This window comes from Muscardinus avellanarius, assembly GCF_963383645.1.
Source record: "Muscardinus avellanarius genome assembly, chromosome: 16".
Classification (NCBI taxonomy): Eukaryota; Metazoa; Chordata; class Mammalia; order Rodentia; family Gliridae; genus Muscardinus; species Muscardinus avellanarius.
The window spans coordinates 47952220-47977293 of NC_137802.1; the positions used below are offsets into that span (position 1 = coordinate 47952220).

Here is a 25074-nt window from a genome sequence, read left to right on the forward strand (position 1 = left end):
TATATGACGGCATCGCCACCAATCTCACTAGCCTGGGTGGGGGAAGAATAGGACGCAGTGTGCTTCCCCAGAGAAACAATCAAGTGATGTGTGCGCGCGGATGCATCACATGGATTCGAACATAATTACAATGTGCCAATAAAAGTATAAAAATAAAATGGGCTGTTTTACCTTTCCCCGTTTTATCTTTTTTTTTTTTTTTTTTCTATACTAAGGACTGGGGATTGAACCCAGGGACTACCACTGAGCTACACCTCCAGTCCAGTTTTATTTTTTGTTTTGTTGTCTTAAATTTTCTTTTATTTATTTTGTGGTTCTAGGATTGAACCCAAGAGCATTCTGCTACTGAGCTACACCCTCAGTCCTATTTTTTATTTATTATTTTAGTACAAATTCTAAGTTGTCCAGGCTGGCCTGGAACCTGTTATCTTCCTGTCTCAGTCTCCCAACTACTAGGATTACAGGCATGGACCACCATGCCCAGCTCCTCTCAATTCTGACTAGCCAAATTTTCAAGTGCTCAGTAGTCCCACGTGGCCAGTGGCTATTGTATCTGGTAGGGCCAGTTTTGGACACTCAGTTTGTCCTGTTCTCTGAATGCCACGTAGTTTTTTTATTTGTTTTGTTTTGATACTGGGGATTAAGCCCAAGAGCATTCTACCTCCAAACTGCACCTTTTTTTTTTTTTTTTGCAGGTCTGGGGATGAAACCCAAGGGCATTCAACCTCTGAGCTACACCCCCTGCCCTATTTTTTATTCTTTATTTTGAAATAGGGTCTCACTGAGTTGTAGAGGGCCTCACTAAGTAGCTGAAGCTATCTGCAAACTGCGATCCTCGGGTCTCAGCCTCCCAAATGCTGGGATTACAAGGGTACACCACTACGCCTGGCTTACCATTCTATTTTATAGATGCAAAAACAAATACAGAAATTCAGTAAATTACCCAAGGTCATGTAGCTAATAGAGCTGGTATTAATACCCAGACATTGTTGGTGCAGACATTGTTGGTGGGGGGGAGAACTAGGGATTGAAACTAGAGGCATTCTATCTCCAAGCTACACCCTCAGCCGGATTTTATTTCTTTATTTGGAAACAAGGTCTCACTAAGTTTCTGAAAGCCTCCCTTATGTTGCCACAGCAGGCTTTGAACTTGTGATCCTTTGTCTCAGCCTCCCAAGTACTGGAATTACAAACATGTGCCACCACGCCCTGCAACCTAGGCTTTTTTTTTCTTTGAAGTTTTGAGGGTGGAACCCAGGGCATTCTACCTTCGAGCTACATCCTCTGCCCTATTTTCTATTCTTTATTTTGATAAAGGGTCTCACTAAGTAGCTGAGGCTGGCCATAAACCTGCAATCCTCCTGTCTCAGCCACCCAAGTACTGGGATTACAAGCATGTACCAGTACACCAGGCTTTTTTTTTTTTTTTTTTTTTTTTTTTGCGGAGAGCCTCACTAAGTAGCTGAGGTTGTCTGTGAACCATGAACCTCCGATCTCAGCCTCCCGAATGCTGGGATTACAAGCATGCACCACCACGCCTGGCTATTCTTTATTTTGAAACAGGGTCTCACTAAGTTGCAGAGGGCCTCACTAAATAGTTGAGGCGGGCTGTGAATCTGTGTTCTTACTCTCTCCGCCTCCCAGGTACTGTTTCAACATCAAGAAAACAAAATAGAATTGAGGGTGTAGCTCGGAGGTAGAATGAATGCTCCTGGGTTACATCCCCAGTACCAAAAAAAAAAAAAAAAAAGAGAGAGAGAGAGAAAGAAAGAAAAGAAAGGAAGAAAAAGAGATTCTCCATGCTTGTACTATTTTCACAGACCTGTGTTTTATCATTTAACATAAATTCTCCAGTCTCATAACCTGCCTACAGTTTAGCCCTTACAGCTTGCTCATGCTGTCTTCCCTACCATTGCTCACACATTATTGCTGAAATGACCTCCTCATCCTTTTTGGTAAAACCTGCCCCTCCCTTCCTTTAAACTCACCTTTTCCAGAAAGTCTCCATTGACTAGCCCCACCCAACTCTAACCCCTTTCCCATCAGCTTACAAATACTAATTTTTGCTGACTCTGTTTGTTTGTTTGTTTTAGAGGTACTAGGGAAGAACCCAGGGGCGTTCTACCTCCAAGCTATACCCCCAGCACTATTTTTTTTATTCTTTATTTTGAAACAGGGTCTCACTGAGTTGCAGAGGCCCTCACTAAGTAGCAGAGGCTGGCCACAAACCGCAATCCTCCTGTCTCAGCCTCCCATATGCTGGGATTACAGGCGGGCGCCACCACGCCTGGCTTTTTACTGACTTTATTGATACTTGTTCTGTAATGTATATATTAGTATGTCATATATGAATAGATGTTAAAATAATACATTTGATTTCTTATATGTAACAAATTAAATATATATTTTTATTTATTTGCGGTACTGGGGAATGAATGAACCTAGGGGCCTTCTACCTCCGAGCTACAAGCCCAGCCGTATTTTTTATTTATTTATTTATTTGTTTATTTATTTATCTATTTTTGTGGTGCTGGGGGTGGGACCTAGGGGCATTCTACCTCTGAGCTATACCCCCAGCCCTATTACTTTTATTCTTTTTTTTTTTTTTTTTTGGTGTTACTGAGGGTGGAACCCAGAGGCTTTCTACCTCCGGGCAATACTCCCAGACATATTTTTTAAAATTTTATTTAGAGACAGAGTCTCACTAAGTTGCTGAGAGCCTCAATAAGTAGCTGAGGCTGGTTTTGAACCTGTGCGATCCTCCTGTCTCAGCCTCCCAAGCCCAGGAATTACAAGTGTGCGCCACCACGCCCAGCTTTTATTTTTTATTTTGAAACAGGGTCTCACTGAGCTCCAGAGGGTCTCACTAAGTAGATGAGGCTGGCCACAAACTCCGATCTTCCTGTCTCAGCCTCCCAAATGCTGGGATTACAAGAGTGCACCACCACGCCCGGCTTTTATTCTTTATTTTGAGAAGGTCTCACTGAGTTGGAGAGGGTCTCACTAAGTAGCTGAGGCTGTCCACGAACTGTGATCCTCCTGTCTCAGCCTCCTAAATGCATTTTATGTATTGATTGATTGAGGCACTAAGGCTCACGCTTGTAATCCCAGCAATTGGGAGGCTGAGACAGGAGGGTTGCGGTTCTCCGACAGCCTCAGCTACTTAGGGAGGCCATCTGCAACTTAGACCCTGTTTCAAAATAAAGAATAAAAAACATGGCACGGCGTGTAGCTCGGAGGTCGAATGCCCCTGGGTTCCATCTCCAGACCGCAAAAAGTAAAAAAATAAAAATTTTAATTTTAAAAGATAGGGTTGGGGGTGTAGCTCAGAGGTATTAGAATGCCCCTAGATTCCATTCCTAGTACCACACACACACACACACACACAGAAAAGAAAAAAAAAAAAAATCAGGCAGGAGAGAAAGAAGAAACCCCTCACTGTGGAACATTGAAAGGGGAAGAGGAAAACGTTAAGATCTTGGGAGAGCATTTCAAAATCTACCCTGTCAGATCAAACATAAGGTACTGTTACTGTTCAGTTTTCTGGACTGAGAAATTATGGCCTTCAATGTCAATTTCCAGCATAGTAATTATAACTCTAATTCCAAAATATGAGTTTTACCTGCGGAATATGATGAAGGGGTTCCAAAATCCAGGGACACAAAAAGCGGGAGAACAATCCATGAGAAGCTAATAACACAAGATCCCAGCCTTGACTCTCTTCTGTAATTCAAAATGGCTGTTGGAATGACAGTTGGAAATTTGAGTGGACGGAATGTTGTCTATGCATGTTGTGTTCTCTGTGAAAGGTGGTAGGTTAATTACATATGCTTTACACAGTTTACTAGCTGGACATTGGTAATCCCAGCTACTCCGGAGGCTGAGGCAGGAAGATTGAAAGTTCAAGGCCAGCCTGGGCAATTTAGCAAGACCCTGTCTCAAAATTAAAAGAACCAGGTAGAGTGGCTCAAAATTAAAAGAACTGGGTACAGTGGCACATGCCTATAATTCCAGTACTTGGGAGGCTGAGACCAGAAAATTACAGGTTTGAGGACAGCCTGAACAAGTTGGTGAGACCCTCCGCAACTTAGCAAGACCTTGCTTCAAAAATAAAAGGGGGGGCCAGGTGTGGTGGTGCACGCTTGTAATCCCCGTGCTTGGGAGGCGGAGACAGGAGCCTCGCTGGTTTATGAGACCCTGTTTCCAAATAAAAAAAAAATATATATATATATATATATATATATTAGGTCTGGGAGTGTAGCCTGGAGGTAGAAGGGTTTCCAGGAACCCAAGTACCACCAAAAAATTAAAAATTTAAAAAATTTTAAAAATAAAAGGGGGCTGGGCATGGTGGTGCACGCTTGTAATTCTAGCATTTGGGAGGCTCAAACAGGAAGATCTGGGTTCACAGACAGCCTCAGCTACTTAGGCCCTTTGCAACTCAGTGAGACTCTGTTTCAAAGTAAAGAATAAAAGCCAGGCCTGGTGGCGCATGCTCATAATCCCAGCGCTTGGGAGGCTGAGATAGGAGAATTGCACAGGCTCGAAGCCAGCCTAAACTACTTATTGAGGCTCTCAGCAACTTAGTGAGACCCTGTTTCCAAATAAAGTATAAAATAGGTCTAGGAATATAGCCCAGAGATAGAAAAGCCCCTGGAAGCCCGATGTGGTGGCACATACTTGTAATCCCCACGCTTGGGAGGCTGAGATAGGAGGCTTGCACAGGTTTGAAGCCAGCCTCAGCTACTTAGTGAGACCCTGTTTCCAAATAAAAATATAAAAATAAAATAGGTCTGGGAGTAGAGCCCAGAGGTAGAAAGCCTCCTGGATTCCACCCTCAATACAAGAAAGAAAGAAAGAAAGAAAGAAAGAAAGAACAAAAAGCAGGGCTGGGGGTGTCACTCAGAGGTAGAATGGCCCTGGGTTCCATCCCTAGTACCACAAAAAAAGAGGGGGGCTTTCTTTTTTTTTTTTCTGGTGGTATGAGGGAATGAAACCCAGGGGCCTTCTACCTCTGGGCTACACTCCCAGACCTATTTTATACTTTATTTGGAAACAGGATCTCACTAAGTTGCTGAGAGCCTCACTCAGTAGCTGAGGCTGGCTGTGAACCTGTGCGATCCTCCTGTCTCAGCCTCCAAAGTGCTGGAATTATAAGTATGTGCCCCCAAGCCCGGCATAAGGAGGGTTTTAGAGACAGCATGCCTCTGTGTTCAATCTAAATAAAAATAAAAAGAGCCAGATATGTAGCTCACTGATAGAACACTTGCCTAGCCTGTCAGAGACCCTGGGTTCAATCCTCAATACAAAAAAAAAAAGTAGAGCTGAGCATGGTGGTACATGCTTATAATCTCAGTTCTTTGGAAACCGAGACAGGAGAATTACAGGTTTGGGCCCGCCTCAGCTACTTAGTGAGGCCCTCTGCAACTTAGTGAGAATGTTTCAAAATTAAGCGTTCAAAATAGGACTAGGGGTATAGCTCAGAGAGACAATGCCATTGAGTTCAATCCCCAGTACCGCAAAAACGAAAAAAAGTGTATTATACTGATGGATAACTACATTTATTTGTAATATTCACATATAGAGCGATTCATTTATTTGTTTCAGAGTGGCAATATAGCATATACATTCAATTGTGGCCAAAGGAAAGGCTGGATCTGGTCTGAAAGGTTTCTATTTCTCTTGGTATCTTTCCATCAGGAAGTTGAAAAAGTCATACATTTCCACCTGTCTCGCTTCCTGTCCAGTCCCTCCTTGTTCTTCCGCTAATACTTCTGCTTCTCTTCTCACAACTATTACTTCAGGTTTATTTCCTAATCCCAGATGACTGGCAGTTCTGTGACTAAACCCAGCCCCTTCCTTGGTGATGTGTGCACTGAGAGGAGCCTGTTTGACAGTGTCCTTTTATGAAGGGCTTAGCGGACTGTGAGCTAGAGAGCGAAGCCAACACCCGCTGCTGCAGGCAGAAATGCATATGTCTATGCCGCGTGGGTCTCTGGAATGTTGCTGCAACATTTCTCCTAGAATCCCAAGTCTTCAAAGGTTACAGTGCTCTGGAACTGGCACACTGCAATTGACTCTGCAGAGCTATTTGCCTTGATTTTAAATTAAAAAAAAAAAAATCACTGAGGGCTCAAGTTGAGCCAGACCACTGGAGTAGCCAAGAGGTTTAGAAGTCTCAGAAGCTTGACTCAGAAAGAGGGCTTCAGTTTCTCCACCCTTGGCTCTATTGTTTGCCTCTTAAATCTCTGGCAAGAAGAACTGACACCGGAATTAATCCTCACTCAATATCTGATCCCATGCCTAGCAAAGAGAATAAGTTCAGCCTTTGTCCCATCCCAGGTCAAGGGTGAAGTGAAGGAACCCAACACAGTAAGGCCTGCCAATCTGGTAGATTTTCATCTCATGGAGTGTGATTTTATGACAGCAATTGGCCTTTGGAGTGTTAGTCACATAAATAACTGAAGATGAGAATCCTCTGCTGCCAGTATCCCTACAGAATTTGTATAAAAGTCAAGAGTAATAGACACTTAAAAGCCAGGCATGGTGGTGCATGCTTGTAATCCCACCATTCGAGAGGCTGAGACCAGAGGATTGCGCTTGCAGACAGCCTCAGCTACTTAGGCCCTTTGCAACTCAGTGAGACCCGGTTTCAAAATAAAGAATAAAAAATAGGGAAGGGGGTGTATCTCGGAGGTCGAATGCCCCTGGGTTCCTTCCCTTAACACACACACACACACACACACACACACACACACACACACACACACACACAAAATAGACACTTAAAAAGTATAAGGTGAGCCGGGCGTGGGGGTGCACGCTTGTAATCCCCGCACTTGGGAGGCAGAGACAGGAGGATCGCGCAGGTTCAAAGCCAGCCGCCGCACGCTGGCTTAGGAGACCCCGTTTCCAAATAAAAATGTAAAAATAGGTCTGGGAGTGTAGCCCGGAGGTAGAAGGGCTTCCAGGAACCCCAGTACCACCAAAAATAAATAAATAAATAAAATAAAAGGTGAGCCGGGCGTGGTGGCGCACACTTATAATCTCAGCTGAGACAAGAGGATTCACTGTAAGCCTCAGCTATTTAGTGAGGCCCTCCGCAATTTAGTAAGACCCTGTTTCAAAAATAAAGAATAAGTCGGGCATGGTGGCGCACACTTGTAATCCCCACGCCTGGGAGGCAGAGACAGCAGGATCGCGCAGGTTCGGAGCCAGCCGCGCTGGCTAAAGAGACCCAGTTTCCAAATAAAAAAGTATAAAAATAGGTCTGGGAGTGTACCCCAGAGGTAGAAGGGTTTCCAGGAACCCCAGTACCACACACACACAAAAAAGCAAATCAAAAATAAAGAATAAGCCGGGCGCAGTGGTACACGCTTGTAATCCCAGCATTTGGGAGGCTGAGACAGGAGGATTTGGGTTCATGGAAAGCCTCAGCTACTTAGACCCTGTTTCCAAATAAAGAATAAAAATTAGGGCTGGGGATATATCTCGGAGGTAGAATGCCCCTGGGTTCCATCCTTAATATCACACACACACACACACACACACACACACACATACACACACACACACACACATAGAATATAAGGGGAGCTGGGCATGGTAGCACATGCCTGTAATCTCAGCACTTGGAAAGCTGAGACAGGAGGACTGCAGATTCCAGGCCAACCTCAGCGATTTAGCAAGACCCTGTTTCAATTTCTTAAAAAGGGGCTGGGGTTTAGCTTGGAAGTAGAATACTCCTGGGTTCAATTCCCAGAATCCAAAAAAAAGTATATTCACAGGACCCAGGTGAAAGTCATCTTAACCTCAATAAAAAAATAATTCTAGAGCTAAAGAGAGACTATTAAGGTAAACATCCAGGACCTTTTCATTTATGCATTTTCTTTTTCTTTTCTTTAAAAAAAATTTATATATATATAGTGTGTGTGTGTTTGTGTGTGTGTGTGTGTGTGTGTGTGTGTGTGTGTGTGTGTGTGGTACTGGGGTTCGTGGAAACCCTTCTACCTCCGGGCTACACTCCCAGACCCATTTTCATATTTTTATTCGGAAACGGTCTATTAAGCCAGCAAGGCTGGTTTCAGACCCGCGCATTCCTTCTGTCTTGCCTCCCAAGTGCAGGGATTACAAGCGTGTGCCACCACGCCCGGCTCATTTATGCATTTTCAACAAAAAAAATTAGTTTTAGCCTGCTGTGGTGGCACACGCCTGTAATCCCAGTATTTGGGAGGCTGAGACAAGAGGATCGTGATTTACAGACAACCTCAGCTACTTGGTAAGGCCCTTTGCAACTCAGTGAGACCCTGTTTCAAAATAAAGAATAAAAGCCGGGCGTGGTGGCGCACGCTTCTAATCTCCGCGCTTGGGAGGCTGAGACAGGAGGATCGCACAGGTTCAAAGCCAGCCTCAGCTACTTAGTGAGGCTCTCAGCAACTTAGTGAAACCCTGTTCCCAAATAAAAATATAAAATAGGTCTGGGAGTATAACCCAGAGGTAGAAGGCCTCTGGGTTCCACCCCTAGTACCACCAAAAAAAAAAAAAAAAAAAAAAGAATAAAAAATAGGGCTGCGGGTGTAGCTTGGAGGTGAATGCCCCTGGGTTCCATCTCCAGTACTGCAAAAAAAAAAAAAAAAAATAGAGTTGGGAGTGTATCTCAGAGGTAGAATGCTTGGGAGTGTATCTCAGAGGTAGAATGCCCCTGGGTTCCATCCTCAGTACCATACACACACACACACACACACACACACACACACACACACACAAATAAAATAAAGAATAAAAATATAGAGTTAAGGGTGTAGCTCAGAGGTAGAATGCCCCTGGGCTCCATCCCCAGTACAAAAAAAAAAAAAAAAAAGTCTTATAACAGAAGCCAGCTTTGGGGATCTGGAGACTTTTTTTTTTTTTTTAATAAAATCTAGATCTTAACATCTCTGTATTGTGAATTGAATCAAAGAAGCCAAAGAGACAAAATGCAATTCAAACTGCTCATGTTCTTTAGCTCTGGGAAGACTTCACCAGCAGGTTTTTGGATATGGTCTATTTTAGTTCAAAGTGCGATCACACTGTATAAAATATACATTCACTGAGAATGAGGCATAGCACAGGTACCCTATGAGGCATACCACAGGACCTGACATCAGGAATTAGGGCAGATCCAAAAAGAAGACAAAAATTTTTAAGCAAAAAGGCACAATTTAAACCATTCAAGAGAGATTTATGGCCGGGCATGGTGGCACAAGTTTATACTCCCAGTACTTGGGAGGCTGAGACAGGAGGATCACAGGTTCTCAGACAGCCTCAGCTACTTAGTGAGGTTCTCTGAAACTCCGTGAAACTCTGTTTCAAATTAAAGAATAAAAATAGGGCTGGGGGTGTAGCTCAGAGGTAGAATGCCCCTGGGTTCCATCCCCAGTAGTGGAGGGAGGGAGGGAGGGAGGGAGAGAGAGAGAGAGAGAGAGAGAGAGAGAGAGAGAGAGAGGGAAAGAAGAAGAAGAAGAAGAAGAAGAAGAAGAAGAAGAAGAAGAAGAAGAAGAAGAAGAAGGAGAAGAAGGAGAAGGAGAAGGAAAAGGAGAAGGAAGGAAAGAAAGAAAAAAGAAAAGACAAGATCTAGGGCAATAGCTTGGAGGTAGAATATCCCTGGGTTCAATCCCCAGGGGCAGAGGGAAAACAAACCAATATTCTTGCATTTGAGTTTAAAGAAAATGGAAGAAGGAACCAGGCATGGTGGAGCATGCTTGTAATCCCAGTACTTGGGAGGCTGAGAAAGGAGGTTCTCGGCCAGCCTCAGCTACTTAGGCTCTCCACAACTTAGTGAGACTCGTGTGTGTGTGTGTGTGTGTGTGTGTGTGTGTGTGTATAGCACTGGGGGTGGAATCCAGGGGCTTTTCTACCTCTGGGCTATACTCCCAGACCTATTTTATACTTTATTTGGAAACAGGGTCTCACTAAGTTGCTGTCAGCCTCACTAAGTAGCTGAGGCTGGATTTGAACCTGTGCAATCCTCCTGCCTCATCCTTTCAAGCACTGGGATTACAAGCGTGAGCCACCATGCCTGGCTGAGACCCTGTTTTTAAAAAAAGAATAAAAAATAGGACTGGAGGTGTAGCTCTGTGGTAGAAGGCTCCTGCGTTCCACCCCCAGTACCACCAAAGAAAAAAGCAAAAAAGAAGAAAAAGAAAAAAAAAGAGAAAAAGAAATAAAGAAGGATCATGTGTCTGTGAGTCTAGGCAAAGAGGGCACACAATAGATAGCTGGTGTCATGGCCAGGCAACATGAGGAGAACAGGAAGGAGACAGAACGATCTGACTGCCAGAATAACCAGGCAGCTCAAATGAGGGTAGCAGAATCCCATCCTGCAGAACATCAGCTGATGCTGAAAAGAATGCTCTCCATCAGTGCTTAAACCAGGCTCAGAGCCACCTTGCTCTTTCCAGCTCACCTCTGGAGTAACCGTACATCAGGCAGGCAGGCAGGCAGGCTTCACCCTGCGGCTTTGACAAAGGATGACAAGACCTATAAAGCCAAACAATGGGGTAATCCTTAGTGGAGGGGTGGGGATGATGACTTCATCAGGACAAAATACTTGCATTCAGCATTTCCGAAGTCCTCAAACTGCTTTACAAAGTCAAGCCGCTCATTCCTCACTAGGAATAGCAAACCTAGCAAGAGAAACAAGTTCTCTGGGTTCATTCATTCATATGGTTAAGTCCAGGCTCTTAGCCCCTGCATACACAAAACCTAGAGATCCAATGACGTAGGCTCTTTGTTTAGTTCAATTTATCCATTGCCTCTGGATAACTGAAAAAAATATCTTTCACCATATAAAAGAGCAGAATAGGAGCAGAAGACAGGTTCAGTTCTGTGTGTGTGTGTGTGTGTGTGTGTGTGTGTGTGTGTGTGTGGTACTGGGCATTGAACTGAGAGTAATTTTACTTCTGAGCTATATGCCCTGATTTTATTTCTTACTTGGAAACAGGGTCTCACTAGGTTGCTGAGAGCCTCACTAAGTGCAGAGGCTGGCTGTGAAACTGTGATTATCCTGTCTCATCCTTCCAAATACTAGGAATACATGTTTGTGCCACCAAGGTCAGTTAGAGTTCAATCGTGTGTGTGTGTGTGTGTGTGTGTGTGTGTGTGTGTGTGTGTGTGTGAGAAAGAGAGAGAGAGAGAGAGAGAGAGAGAGAGAGAGAGAGAGAGAGAGAGGAGAGAGTGTGTGTTACTGAGGATGGAATCCAAGGGCATTCTACCTCTAAGCTACAAACCCAGCCCTATTTTATTTATTTATTTATTTATTTATTTATTTATTTATTTATTCTTACTTTTTGCCCTACTGGGGATGGAAACCAGGGCCATTCTACCTCCTAGCGACACCCCCAGCCCTATTATTTTATTCTTTTTTTTTTTTTTTTTTTTGGTGGTACTGGGGGTGGAACCCAGAGGCTTTCTACCTCTGGGCTATACTCCCAGACCTATATTTTATTTGGAAACAGGGTCTCACTAAGTTGCTGAGAGCCTCACTAAGTAGCCGAGGCTGACTTCGAACCTGTGCGATCCTCCTGTCTCAGCCTCTCAAATGCTGGGATTACAAACATGTACCACCACGCGCGGCTAGGCTCTCCCTTTTAAAGTCCCACCATCTCTCACACTGTAACACTGCAGACCAAGTTTCCAGGACAGAAACCCTTAAGGGATACACTCAAACCATATTTAAACCACAGCAAGGATTAAATTTCTCTTTTTGTTTTTTGTTTTTGCAGTACTAAGGATTGAACCCAGGGCAGTCAACCTCCGGGATATACCCTCAGGATATGCCCCAGCCTTATTTTATTTTTTTATTTGGAAGCAGGGTCTCCCTAAGCTTCTGAGAGCCTCACTAAGTTGCTGCTGAGGCTGGCTTGGAACCTGCAATCCTCCTGTCTCAGCCTCCCAAGTACCAGGATTACAAGTGTGGACCACTACACCCATTTTTTACGAATGAATTTGGGAGGTTACATTGAAACCATAGCAGAAAGGAAGCAAGTAGAGGAAGAAGTTGAGCTGCAACTTCATCTCAGAGGCCTCAGGCGACCCTCCAGAAAGCACTGAAATTGGGGTGACCTTTCAAATATGACCTGAGGCCGGGCGTGGTGGCACACGCTTGTAATCCCCCCGCTTGGGAGGTGGAGACAGGAGGATTGCGAGGGTTCGAAGCCAGCCTCAGCTACTTAGTGAGGCTCTCAGCAACTTAGTGAGACCCTGTTTCCAAATAAAGTATAAAATAGGTCTGGGAGTGTAGCCTGGAGGTAGAAAGCTCCTGGGTTCTATCCCCAGTACCACCAAAAGAACAAAAAACAAACAAACAAACAAACAAAAAATATGACCTGAGGCCGGGCATGCTGGTGTATGCTTGTAATCCCAGTACTTGGGAGGCAGAGACAGGAGAATCATAGGTTTGCAGCCAGACTCAGCTACTGAGTGAGGCCCTCTGCAACTTAGTGAGACCCTGTTTCAAAATAAAGAATACAAAATAGGGCTGGGAGGTCGGAAGTGGTAGCGCACGCTTGTAATCCCCGCGATTGGGATGCGGAGATGGGAGGATCACACAGGTTCGAAGTCAGCCATGCTGGTTTAAGAGATCCTGTTTCCAAATAAAAAGTATAAAAAATAGGTCTGGGAGTGTAGCCCGGAGGTAGAAGGGCTTCCAGGAACCCCAGTACCACCAAAAAAAAAAAAAAAAAAATAGGGCTGGGGATGTAGCTCAGAGGTAGAATGCCCCTGGGTTCCATCTCCAGTACCACAAAAAGAAAAGAGAGAGAGAGAGAGAGAGAGAGAGAGAGAGAGAGAGAGAGAGAGAGAGAGCGCTGAATTGGGGCAAGGGCTGGTCCTTTATACAGCTATGTTGATTTGACATTGGATGCAGGCCACTGAGAAGAGGGAGCGACCTTGAGCAAGCCAGGGCTCTTGAGCTGAGGCAAATGCTGCAGTGGAGAGCTGTTAGCTGGCAGTGTCCCAATAGCTGAGTAATGAGTCCTTCCTTCTGAAAGGAGTTTCTGGTGATACATCATCATAGCAATTAACACAAATACCTTTTCGTGGCTTGTTGGCCATTTACGAACCTTTATTCTTTTTTTTTTTTTTTTTTTTTTTTTTTTTGGTGATGGTACTGGAGGTGGAACCCAGAGGCTTTCTACCTCCAGGCTATACTCCCAGACCCATTTTATACTTTATTTGGAAACAGGGTCTCACTTAAGTTGCTGAGAGCCTCACTAAGTAGCTGAGGCTGGCTTCGAACCTACGTGATCCTCCTGTCTCAGCCTCCCAAGCGCGGGGATTACAAGCGTGCGCCACCACGCCCAGCTGAACCTTTATTCTTGAAGTAGTCAACTCTTTTGCACATTTTGTGTGTGTGTGTGGGGGGGGTACTGGGGATGGAACCCAGGGGCATTCTACCTCTGAGCTACACACCCAGACCTATTTTTTATTCTTTATTTGGAATCAGGGTTTCACTGAGTTGCAAAGGACCTCACTAAGTACCTGAGGCTGTCCTCGAACCAAGATCTTCAGGTCTCAGCCTCCCAAATGCTGGGATTACAAGCTTGTGCCACAGCACCTGGCTTCAAATTTTGTTTTTGTTTGTTTTTGTGGTACCCACGGTTCTACCTCTAAGTTATACTCCCAGCCCTATTTTATTTTTTACTTTGAAACAAGGATCTCAGTAATTTCCTGAGGCTGACCTTGAACCTTTGGACCTCCTGTCTCAACCTCACAAGTACTAGGCTAACCAGTTTGTGCCTTTTCTTTTTCTGTGTATTATCTATACTTTTTTCATGAGTAGGCTCTTCATTCAAAGTGTCTCATGTCTTATGACCTAGCTTTGAAAACAAAACCGAATGCCTAAGTTCAGTCTATTGAGAGAAATTGTAAAACGCTCAAGTTCTGTTCTGGCCCTTCCACATTTGTGTCCACAGCCAAAATTTCTGTCCCAGTTAGGAGGAGGAAGTTATTCAAGAGAGGCCCCTTAGCAACGCACAGCATTCATTTAAAAATGATATATCAAGCATGGTCTTTTTACTTCTCTAAAACAGTCTGAGAAATTGGTAAAAACAATAAAATGAATCTCTACAGAATATTACTTCCTAAGAACTTTAAATGTTTATTATTCCTCTCTTTCCTTGTTCACAGTATCATGAGACAAAAAAATTATTATTCCCAGTGCACAATTAAGGAACTGGACGAACAGATAGGTTGTGAATTTCTAAAGCTCAGAGAAGTTGTAGCGGATCTGAAGCCAGAGACAGGGTCTCTCTGTGGACTGAGTCTCCTGTTAAGAGCTTTCTTTTTTTTTTTTTCTTTTTTTCTTTTTTTCTTTTTTCTTTTCTTTTTTTTTTTTTTTTTTTGGTACTGGGGATGGAACCCAGGGGCATTCTACCTCTGAGCTACACCTCCAGCTCTATTTATTTTATTTTATTTTATTTTTTGGTGGTACTGGGAATTGAACCCAGGGGCCTTCTACCTCCGGGCTATACTCCCAGACATATTTTATATTTTATTTGGAAACAGGGTCTCTTAAACCAGCTGAGGCTGGCTTCGAACATGTGCGATCCTCCTGTCTCAGCCTTTCAAGTGCGGGTATTACAAGCGTGCGCCACCACGCCCAGCTCTATTTTTTTATTCATTATTTTGAAACAGGGTCTCACTAAGTAGCTGAGGCCGTTCACAAAGTGCGATCTTCCTGTCTCAGCCTCCTGAATGCTGGGATTACAAACGTGTAATCCCAATTTTTTTTTTTTTTTTTTTTTGGTGGTACTGGGGTTCCTGGAAGCCCTTCTACCTCCGGGCTACACTCCCAGACCTATTTTTACATATTTATTTAGAAACAGGGTCTCCTAAGCCAGCCCAAGGGACTGGCTTCGAACCTGCACGATCCTCCTGTCTCTGCCTCCCAAGCGCGGGGATTACAAGCGTGCGCCATCCCAATTTTATTTGGAAACAGGGTCTCACTAAGCAACTGAGAGCCTCACTAAATAACTGAGGCTGTCTTCGAAACCTGTGTGATCTTCCTGTCTCAGCTCCCCAAGTACTGGGATTACAAACCTGGGTCACCACGCTCAGCTTCTGTAGAGGTCTTTTTATCCTACAAGAAACTGGTAGTCAGGCATGGTGGTACACGCTTGTAATCCCAGCATTTGGGAGGCTGTGACAGGAGGATCATGATTTGAGGACAGCCTCAGCTACTTAGTGAGGCCCTTTGCAACTCAGTGAGACCCTGCTTCAGTGAGTCCCTGTTTTGTTTTTGTTTTTTAAAAAATAGGTCTGGGGGTGTGGGGTGAAGGTAGAATGCCCCTGGGTCCGTCCCCAATACTGCAAGAAGAAGAAGAAGAAGAGGAGGAGGAGGAGGAGGAGGAGGAGGAGGAGGAGGAGGAGGAGGAGGAGGAGTCTGCTTAATGTTGAGGTTAATGTTAAATAAGCGTTGCTTATTCAATGCTCTTGGAAAATGAACCTTTCTCTTCCTCCCTACCTAAAGAGCTAAACAAGCTACATAGTGTGGTGGTGCTTCCTTGTAATCCTGGTACTTGAGAGGCTGAGACAGGAGGTTCACAGGTTCAAGGCCAGTCTCAGCAATTTAGCCAAGACTGTCAGCAACCTGGTGAGACTCTGTTTCAAAACAAAATAAAATAGGGCTGGGGTATAACTCAGGCAGAATGCCTCTGGGTTCAATCCCCATCAGTACCACAAATAAGTGTGTGTGTATGTGTGTGTGTGTGTGTGTGTGTGTGTGTGTGTGTGTGTGTTACTGGGATGAAACCCAGTGGCATTCTACCTCCCAGCTACACCCTCAGCCTGATTTTTTTTATTCTTTATTTTGAAACAGGGTCTCACTAAGTTGGGGAGGACCTCACTAAGTAGCTGAGGCTTGCCGCAAACCTGAGATCTTCCTGTCTCAGCCTCTCAAATACTGGGATCACACAAGTGAGTGCCGCCACACCTGGCCAAAAAAAAAAAAAAAAAAAAAAAATTAAAGACCTTGAGATGCAGCATGGAGTTAGAATGCTCCTAGTGAAACGGGGAGAGTTCTTGTCACCCGAGCCAAGTGCCCATCAGTTGCAAACTACTTTCTCCCAGAGTCCACGCGATCTGCCAGAAAAGAGGTACAGGTCACCCCTAGGGGCCTGGCCAGCCATGATGTCCAGCAGAGGCCTTCAGGTCACTACTCGAGAGTCGCCCGAGCCCTCAGATGCACTCTGCCTTCTCTCAGGGCCAACACGACCTGACCTGTGAGAGAGAGAACAGCTCCCCAAAAGGGGAGGGGGTCCCGAGCGGGAAAATCCCCCTTTTGCCATCCGACTGGCCAATGCCTGACCGCTTGCAAGTTTGCTTTTGGTTAGGGTGACTTTTGGGATTCCAAGGAGAATTTGCATAGGGTATTTGCAAGTCCTTTGAAGGGTCTCCTTTCAGGAATGCCAGACTTGCTCGGTGGATTTGTTGATTAGGAAACTCAGGATGGCTTTGTGAAGCGCTGGCCTTCTTATCTCTGAGCCTTTGGAGTTTCAGGCATTTGTCGCCCCTCAGGAAACTCAGGAAATTAACTTTTTCTACCAAGGCCTTTTCCCTATCTGCCTATTTCCTTTCTATCTCCTCACTAGGTTCAATCCCAAGTAACACACACACACACACACACACACACACGCACACACACACAAATTAAATACAAAGGGAGGGGGGTATAGCTCAGAGGTAGGGTATCCCTGTGTCTAATCCCCAGTACCAAAAAATAAAAATCCACTAATTCCCCTCACTTTATTAAATGGACAAGAGAGAATGAAGGAGAAAGAGGAGGGAGAGAAGGAGGAGAAGCATCTACAGCAGTCTGCTATTTGGAATGGCGCAGGTGATAGCCACCGAGACAGCTAGAGGCAGGGAAATGACTGTTGTCACTGCTGACTTCAATGGTATTTTTCCCCATCACCAACTGTCATCACAATTTCCAGAGAAGCTGCCAAAAAATCACACATACACACACACACACACGCACACGCACACGCACACACGCACACACGCACACACGCACGCACTCATGGGTCTTGGAACTTTTCCTGACTGCACCTTGCCCTCAGACTTTCCTTTGCCTCACCATTCCAGATAAACAGGCAAGGTGCTTGACTCATCTGCAGTGGAAGAATTAGGTGCTGTTTTTTTTTCTTTTCTCTTATGGTACTGGGAATTGAATCCAGGACCTCATCCACGCTAGGCAACCATTCTAATCAATGAACTACATCCCCAGCCCTTTTTTCTTTCTTTTTTTTTTTTTTTTTTTGTGGGTCTGGGGGTGGAACCCAAGGGGATTCGACCTCCGAGCTACACCTCCTGCCCTATTTTTTTTTTTTGGTGGCACTGGGGTTCCTGGAAACCCTTCTACCTCTGGGCTGCACTCCCAGACCTATTTTTACATTTTTATTTGGAAACAGGGTCTCCTAAGCCAGCGCGCGCGGCTGGCTTCGAACCTGTGCGATCTTCCTGTCTCTGCCTCCCAAGCGCGGGGATTACAAGCGTGCGCCACCACGGCTGGCTTTCTGCCCTATTTTTTATTTTTTATTTTGAGTTTTTTTTTTCATTTATTTTTTATTCACTGAGTTGCAGAGGACCTCACTAAGTAGATGAGGCTGTCTGTGAACCGCGATCCTCCAGTCTCAGCCTCCCAAATGCTGGGATTACAAGCGTGCGCCACCACGCTGGGCTAATCCCCAGTCCTTTTTAAATTTTTTTTTTTTTTGAGACATAGTCTCACTAAATTGCCCAGGCTGGCCTTGAATTTGGGATTCTCCTGCTTTAGCCTGAACCGCTGTGATTATAGACATGTATCTCTGTGCCTGGCTGAGCTCAGTTTTTTGTTTATTTGCTTGTTTGTTTGTACTTGATATTGAACTCTGGAGCATTCTACCTCTGAGCTATACTACCATATTACCAGTCCTATTATTTCTTATTTGAAGCAGGATCTCACTAAGTTGCAGAGGGCCTTACTAGGATTCTGAGGCTGACTGTGAACCTGCTATCCTCCTGCCTCAGCGTCCCATGTACTGGAATTACAGGCCTACACCACCACACTTGTCTCTCAGTGAAACTTTTCCCCCCTGTGGTACTACTGGGAATGGGACTCAGGGACATTCTACCTCCAAGCTACATTCTCAGCTCTGTTTTATTTTTATTTTGAAACAGGTTATCATTAGGTTAATGAGAGCCTCACTACTTGCTGAGGTTGTCCTTGAACCTGTAATCTTTTTGATTCAGCCTAAGTACTGAAATTACAGGCCCGCACCACCACTCACGACTTCAGTGGAATTTTAAAGCTGTGTGAATTTACACAAGTTACTTAACTTCTCTAAGCCTCAATTTCTTCACTCATGAAATAAGCATAACAATAGTACAGCATCATAAATTTGTTCAAAGGTCACTGGGATTCGTGCCACAGGCCTGTAATCCCATTGACTCAGGAGGCAGAGCCAGGAAATGGCAGGATTGAAGTTACCCTGGGCAACTTAGCCAGACCCTGACTCAAAATCAAATAAAAAGGGCTAAACCAAAGCCGGGCATGGTGGCGCACACTTGTAATCCCCGTGCTTGGGAGGCTGAGACAGGAGGATCTCATGGGTTTGAAGCCACCTCAGCTACTTAGTGAGGCTCTCAGCAACTTAGTGAGACCCTGTTTCCAAATAAGGTCTGGAAGTATAGCCCGGAGGTAGAAAGCCTCTGGGTTCCACCCCGTACCACAAAAAAAAAAAAAAAAAAAAAAAAAAAGGGCTAAACCAGGCGTAGTGGCACACGCTTGTAATCCCAGCATTTGCGAGGCTGAGACAAGAGGATTGGGGTTCTCGGACAGCCTCAGCTACTTAGTGAGGCCCTCTGCAACTTAGTGAGACCTGTTTCAAAATAAAGAATAAAATTAGGGCTGGGGTGTACCTTCGAGATAGAATGCCTCTGGGTTCCAGCTCCAGTACCTCAAATAAATAAATAAATAAACAAATAAATAAACAAATAAGAGGGGCTGGAAATGTAGCTTAGTGGTTGAGTGCCCCTGGGTTCCATCCTAGTACTATCAAAAAATAAGATATTGCCAGGTGTGGTGGCGCACAATTGTAATCCCCGCCCTTGGGAGGCTGAGACAGGAGGATCGCACAGGTTCGAAGCCAGCCTCAGCTACTTAGTGAGGCTCTCAGCAATTTAGTGAGACCCTGTTTCCAAATAAAATATAAAATAGGTCTGGGAGTATAGCCCGGAGGTAGAAAGCCTCTGGGTTCCACCCCCAGGACCACCAAAAAAAAAAAAATAAAGATATTAAATGGATTAATAAATGTTAGGACTCAAGGTTGGGGTTACTAAGGAGGATGGATTTTGGTTTTTGGATGGCAACAAGTTTACTGTGTTGAGAACTGTAGTGCAGACGCAGAGCGAGGACAGAGCTGAACAAAAGAGCTGGGAGGCAGCAGAATCTCTGTATAAATAAGAAGAATTTGGAGTGTATGTGCTTGGGAGGTTGGGAAGGGGGAATCAAAGGTTGAAAGAAAAATGAGCAGGGGAGAAAAGAAAAAGAGAAGCGATTTCAGATTTCCAGTGTAGAATATCAAGATTTTTTTTTTTTTTTTTTTTTGCAGATCTGGGGATGGAACCCAGAGGCATTCTACCTTCGAGGTACACCCCCTGCCCTATTTTTTATTCTTTATTTTGAAACCGGGTCTCACTGAGTTGCAGAGGGCCTCACTAAGTAGCTGAGGCTGTCTGCGAACTGCGATCCTCCTGTCTCTGCCTCCTAAATGCTGGGATTACAAGCCTGCGCCACCACACCCGGCTTCAAGATTATCTTGAAAGAATGAACATGTTTAAACCAGGCATGGTGGCGCAGGCTTGTAATCCCAGCATTTGGGAGGCTGAGACAGGAGGATTGCAGTTCACAGACAGCTTCAGCTACTTAAGTCCTTTGCAACTCAGTGAGATCCTGTTTCAAAACAAAGAATAAAAAATAAAGTCAGGCATGGTGGCACATACTGGTAATCCTAGCATTTGGAAAGGTGAGACAGGAGGGTCTTGGTTGGAGGACAGCCTCAGCTACTTAGTGAAGCCCTTTGCAACTCAGTGAGACACTGTTTCAAAATAAAAAATAAAAAATAGGGCCGGGCGTGGTGGCGCAGGCTTGTAACCCCAGCATTCAAAACCATAGGATCCCAGTTAGCTGACAGCCTCAGCTACTTAGTAATGCCCTCCTCAACTTAGTGAGACCTGTTTCAAAATAAAAATAAAAAATAGGGCAGGGTGCCGGGCATGGTGGTACACGATTGTAATCCCCACGTTTGGGAGGCAGAGATAGGAGGATCGTGCAGATTCAAAGCCAGCCTCGCTGGCTTAAGAGACCCTGTTTCCAAATAAAAATATAAAAAATAGGTGACTGGAGCCTGGCGTGGTGGCTCACGCTTGTAATCCCCGCCCTTGGGAGGCTGAGACAGGAGGATTGCTCAGGTTCGAAGCCAGTCTCAGCTACTTAGTGAGGCTCTCAGCAACTTAGTGAGACCCTGTTTCCAAATAAAATATAAAACAGGGCTGGGAGTATAGCCCGGAGGTAGAAAACCTCTGGGTTCTACCCCCAGTACCACCAAAAAAAAAAAAAAAAAAGGTGGCTGAAAGTGTAACCTGGAGATAGAAGGGTTTCTAGGAACCCCAGTGATAAGTCGAGGTCCCCTCTTCAAGGGCAGGGGGAGCAGAACCCCGGAGGCAGAAAGAGTCTGCCTCGCAATAGTATCTCGAGAGAATCGCATGTTCCCACGAGTAAACCCACCCCCCAGATGCATACCTTAAAAGAAGGGCCCTTCCATTCTAGCCTCGGATGGGCCCGCAGTCCGGAACTGCCCAGCCCCATCTCCGGGAGACTATACTATTAAAGCTGATACCGCGCGTTCTGGACTTCTCTCGTGTTTTACGTGGTATATGGACTTGCATTTTACTTTACACCCAGTACCACCAAAGAAATAAAAAAAATAAAGGCCGGGTGTGGTGGTGCACGCTTGTAATCCCGGCGCTTGGGAGGCTGAGACAGGAGGATCGCGCAGTTTCGAAGCCAGCCTCAGCTACTTAGTGAGGCTTTCAGCAACTTAGTGAGACCCTGTTTCCATAAAATATAAAAAGGTCTGGGAGTATAGCCCGGAGGTAAAAATCCTCTGGGTTCCACCCCCAGTACCACAAAATAATAAATAAATAAAATATATAAATAAATTCAACCTGGTACCACAAAAATCAATCAATCAATCAATCAATCAATAAAAATTAGGGCTGGGATTTTGCTCAGAGGTAGAATGTCCCTGGGTTCCATCCTTAGTACCACAAAAAAAAAAAAAAAAAAGAAAAGAAAGGAAGTGAGAAAGAGAAAACAAGCTTTCACAAAAGCCAACCATATAATCTAAAATATTACTTTAACTTTCCCCCACCTTTCAGTGCAACTACAGAGAAACTCTCTTACTTAGTTTTTTTTTTTTTATATTGTCTGTAGATTGACCCACGGGTGCTCTATCACTGAGCTATATAGTTCTACCTCCCCCCACTTTTTTTTTTTTGGTACTAGATACTGGGGATTGAACCCAAAGGTATATTACCTTTGAGGTATATCTTCGGCCCTGTTTTATTTATTTATTTATTTATTTATTCATTTATTTATTTATTTTGTGATACTGGGGATTGAACCCAGAGGCATTCTACCTCTGAGATACACCCCTAGCCCAACTTTATTTTTTTTGTTTTGAAACAGGGTCTCACAAAATTGTGGAGGTCCTCACTAAGTTGCTGAGGCTGGCCGTGAACCTGCAAACCCCCTGTCTCAGCCTCCCAGATAACTGGGTTTACAAATGTGTACCACCACACCCAGCTTTTTTATTTTTTATTTTGAGACAGAGTCCTATTTATTTATTTATTTATTTATTTACTTATTTTTGCAGTACTGGAGATGGAACCCAGGGTCATTCTACCTCTGAGCAGCACCCCCAGCCCTATATTTTTTATTCTTTATTTTGAAACAGGGTCTCACTGAGTTGCAAAGGGCCTCATGAAATAGTAGTTGAGGCTGTCCTCTAACTGCAATTCTCCTGTCTCAGCCTCCCAAATGTTCGGATTACAAGCATGAGCCACCACACCTGGCTTAGTCTTTTTTTTTTTTTTTTTTTTTTTTTTTGTGGTACCTGGGATGGAACCCAGGGGCATTCTACCCCTGAGCAACACCCCCTTCTCTAATTTTTTATTCTTTCTATTTTCGAAACAGGCTCTCACTCAGTTGCAAAGGGCTTCACTAAGTAGCTGAGGCTGTTCTCAAACCGTGATCCTCTGGTCTCAGCCTCCAAATGCTGGATTACAAGCCTGTGCCAGAGTCTCTTTAATTTTTAATTTTTTTAATTTTTTGCAGGTCTGGGGGTGGAACCCAGGAGCATTTGACCTCCGAGCTCCACCCCCTGCCCTACATTTTATTCTTTATTTTGAAACCGGGTCTCCCTGAGTTGCAGAGTAAGTAGCTGAGGCTGTCCGCGAACCTCAGTCCTCCAGGTCTCAGCCTCCCGAATGCTGGGATTACAAGCGTGCGCCACCACGCCCGGCTCAGAGTCTCTTTTAATTGCCAAGGTTACCTTTACCTTCAGACTTATGATCTTCCAATCTCAACCTTTGGAGTAACTGATTAGAGTGCCACGGGTACTTGTCTGATTTATTTATTTATTTATTCATTCATTCATTCATTCATTTTGTGGTACTGGTGATTGAACCAAGAGGCATTCTATATCTGACCTATGATGACTCCCACCATATACATACATATATATATATATATATATATATATATATATATATATGTTTTTTGTGTGGGTCTAGGGATGGAACCCAGGGACATTCAACCTCTCAGCTACTTTTTTTTATTTTTTTATTTTTTTATTTTATTTATTTATTTTATTTATTTATTTTTATTTTTTATTTATATTTATTTTATTTATTTATTTATATTTATTTTATTTATTTATTTATTTTTTTATTTTTTTTTGAGGGTCTGGGGATGGAACCCAGGGGCATTTGACCTCAGAGCTCCACCCCCTGCCCTATTTTTTATTCTTTATTTTGAAACCGGGTCTCACTGAATTGCAGAGGGCCTCACTAAGTAGCTGAGGCTGTCCGCGAACCGTGATGCTCCAGGTCTTAGCCTCCTGAATACTGGGATTTCAAGCGTGCACCACCACGCCCGGCTAAAAGCTTGAGCATAGATTTTTTTTTTTTTTTTTTTTTTTTTTTTTTTTTTTTTTTTTTGGTGGTACTGGGGTTCCTGGAAACCCTTATACCTCCGGGTTACACTCCCAGACCTATTTTTATATTTTATTTGGAAACAGGGTCTCTTAAACCAGCATGACTGGCTTCGAACCTGTGTGATCCTCCTGTCTCTGCCTCCCAAACGCAGGGATTACAAGCATGCGCCACCACGCCCGGCAATATTTTTTATTTTTTTATTTTGAAACAGGGCCTCACTAAGTTGCAAAGGGCCTCACTAAGTAATAGCTGAGGCTGTCTGCAAACAGTGATCCTCCTGTTTCAGCCTCTCAAATGTTGGGATTACAAGCGAGCGCCACAACCTCCGGCCCATATTTATTTATTTATTTATTTATTTATTTATTTATTTTGAAACAGAGCCTCACTAGGTTGTTGAGTCTTCATAAGTTGCTGAGACTGGTCTTATTAATTAATTAATTAGGTAATGGAAATGAAACCCGAGGACATTCTACCTCTGAGCTACATCCCCAGCCCTATTTTATTGTTTTTATATTGAAATTGGATCTCACTAAGTTGCTGACCCTGGCCCCAAACCTCCAATCCTCCAGCCTTTCAAGTACTGGGATTACAAGCATGCCCACCTAGGATTTTTTTTTTCAATTGGTGCATTTTAATTATACCTAATAGTGGAATTTTTACATATTTGTACATGCACATACATAATTTGGTCAGACTTACTTTTGTTCCATTGCAAGATATTCCATAGCCAGGCCTGCCCCTTACCCAGAAGGAAGGAATATTGCACAGAAAGGCCAAGAATCTGAACAAACAGGCTTTGCCAGGTTCCCCTTCCCACCTCAGTCTGTGATCCTTAGGTCATACCCTTTCCTTCCCATCCTGTTTCTTCACAGATGTCCATGCCTCACCAAACCTGGGGCTTCAGTCTGAAGGCCCCTCAATAACATGAAACTTTGAAATTAATCTCCTATTTTTGGACTTGGAATGTAGCTCAGTGATAGAGCTATTTGCCTAGCAAATATGAGACTCTGGATTCAATCCCTAGCACCAAACCAGGAGGGGAAAGAGAGAAGAAAACTTTCTTTCTTCTTCTTTCTTTCTTTTCTTTTCTTTTTTTTTTTTGGGGGGGGGTCTGGGGATTTAGCCCACAGGCATTCTACCTCTGAACTACATCCACAGCCCTATTTTGTTATTATTTTATTTTATTTTGCAGTACTGGGGATGGAACCCAGGGGTATTCTATCTCTGATACACCCCATCCATTTATTTATTTATTTATTTATTTATTTATTTATTTATTTATTTATTTATTTATTTTGGTGGCACTGGGGATGGAAACCATCTCAGGCTACACTCCCAGACCTATTTTATATTTTTTAAATTTAGAAACAGGTTCTCTTAAACCAGAGAGGCTGGCTTCAAACCTGCGCGATCCTCCTGTCTCAGCCTCCCAAGCGCGGGGATTACAAGTGTGCACCACCACATCCGGCTTTATTCTTTTTTTTTTCTTTTTTTCTTTCTTGTGGTACTGGGGTTCCTGGAAGCCCTTCTACCTCCGGGCTACACTCCCAGACCTATTTTATATTTTTTATTTATTTGGAAACTACGAACCAACACGATCCTCCTGTCTCTGCCTCCCAAGCGCGGGGATTACAAGCATGCGCCACCATGCCCAGCTTATTCTTTTATTTCGAAACAGGGTCTCGCTAAGTTGCAGAAGGCCTCACTAAGTAGCTGAGACTGGCTGTGAACCTGTGATCCTCCTCTCTCAGCCTCCCAAATGCTGGGATTACAAGC

The 25074-nt window shown here is 44.1% G+C and overlaps 1 protein-coding gene across 1 annotated transcript in view; it reads right to left on the bottom strand.

Moving 5' to 3' along the window:
- The window catches only part of NPEPPS (aminopeptidase puromycin sensitive), a gene marked incomplete at both ends in the record, with an annotated part of 127421 nt that extends 123737 nt beyond the window's left edge, over positions 1-3684 (bottom strand). Inside the window, one exon of the mRNA XM_080712325.1 lies at positions 3623-3684. Within this exon, the coding sequence (XP_080568451.1) occupies positions 3623-3684 (62 nt within the window). The remainder of the gene's footprint in view (positions 1-3622) is intronic.
- Positions 3685-25074: the final 21390 nt, after the last annotated feature.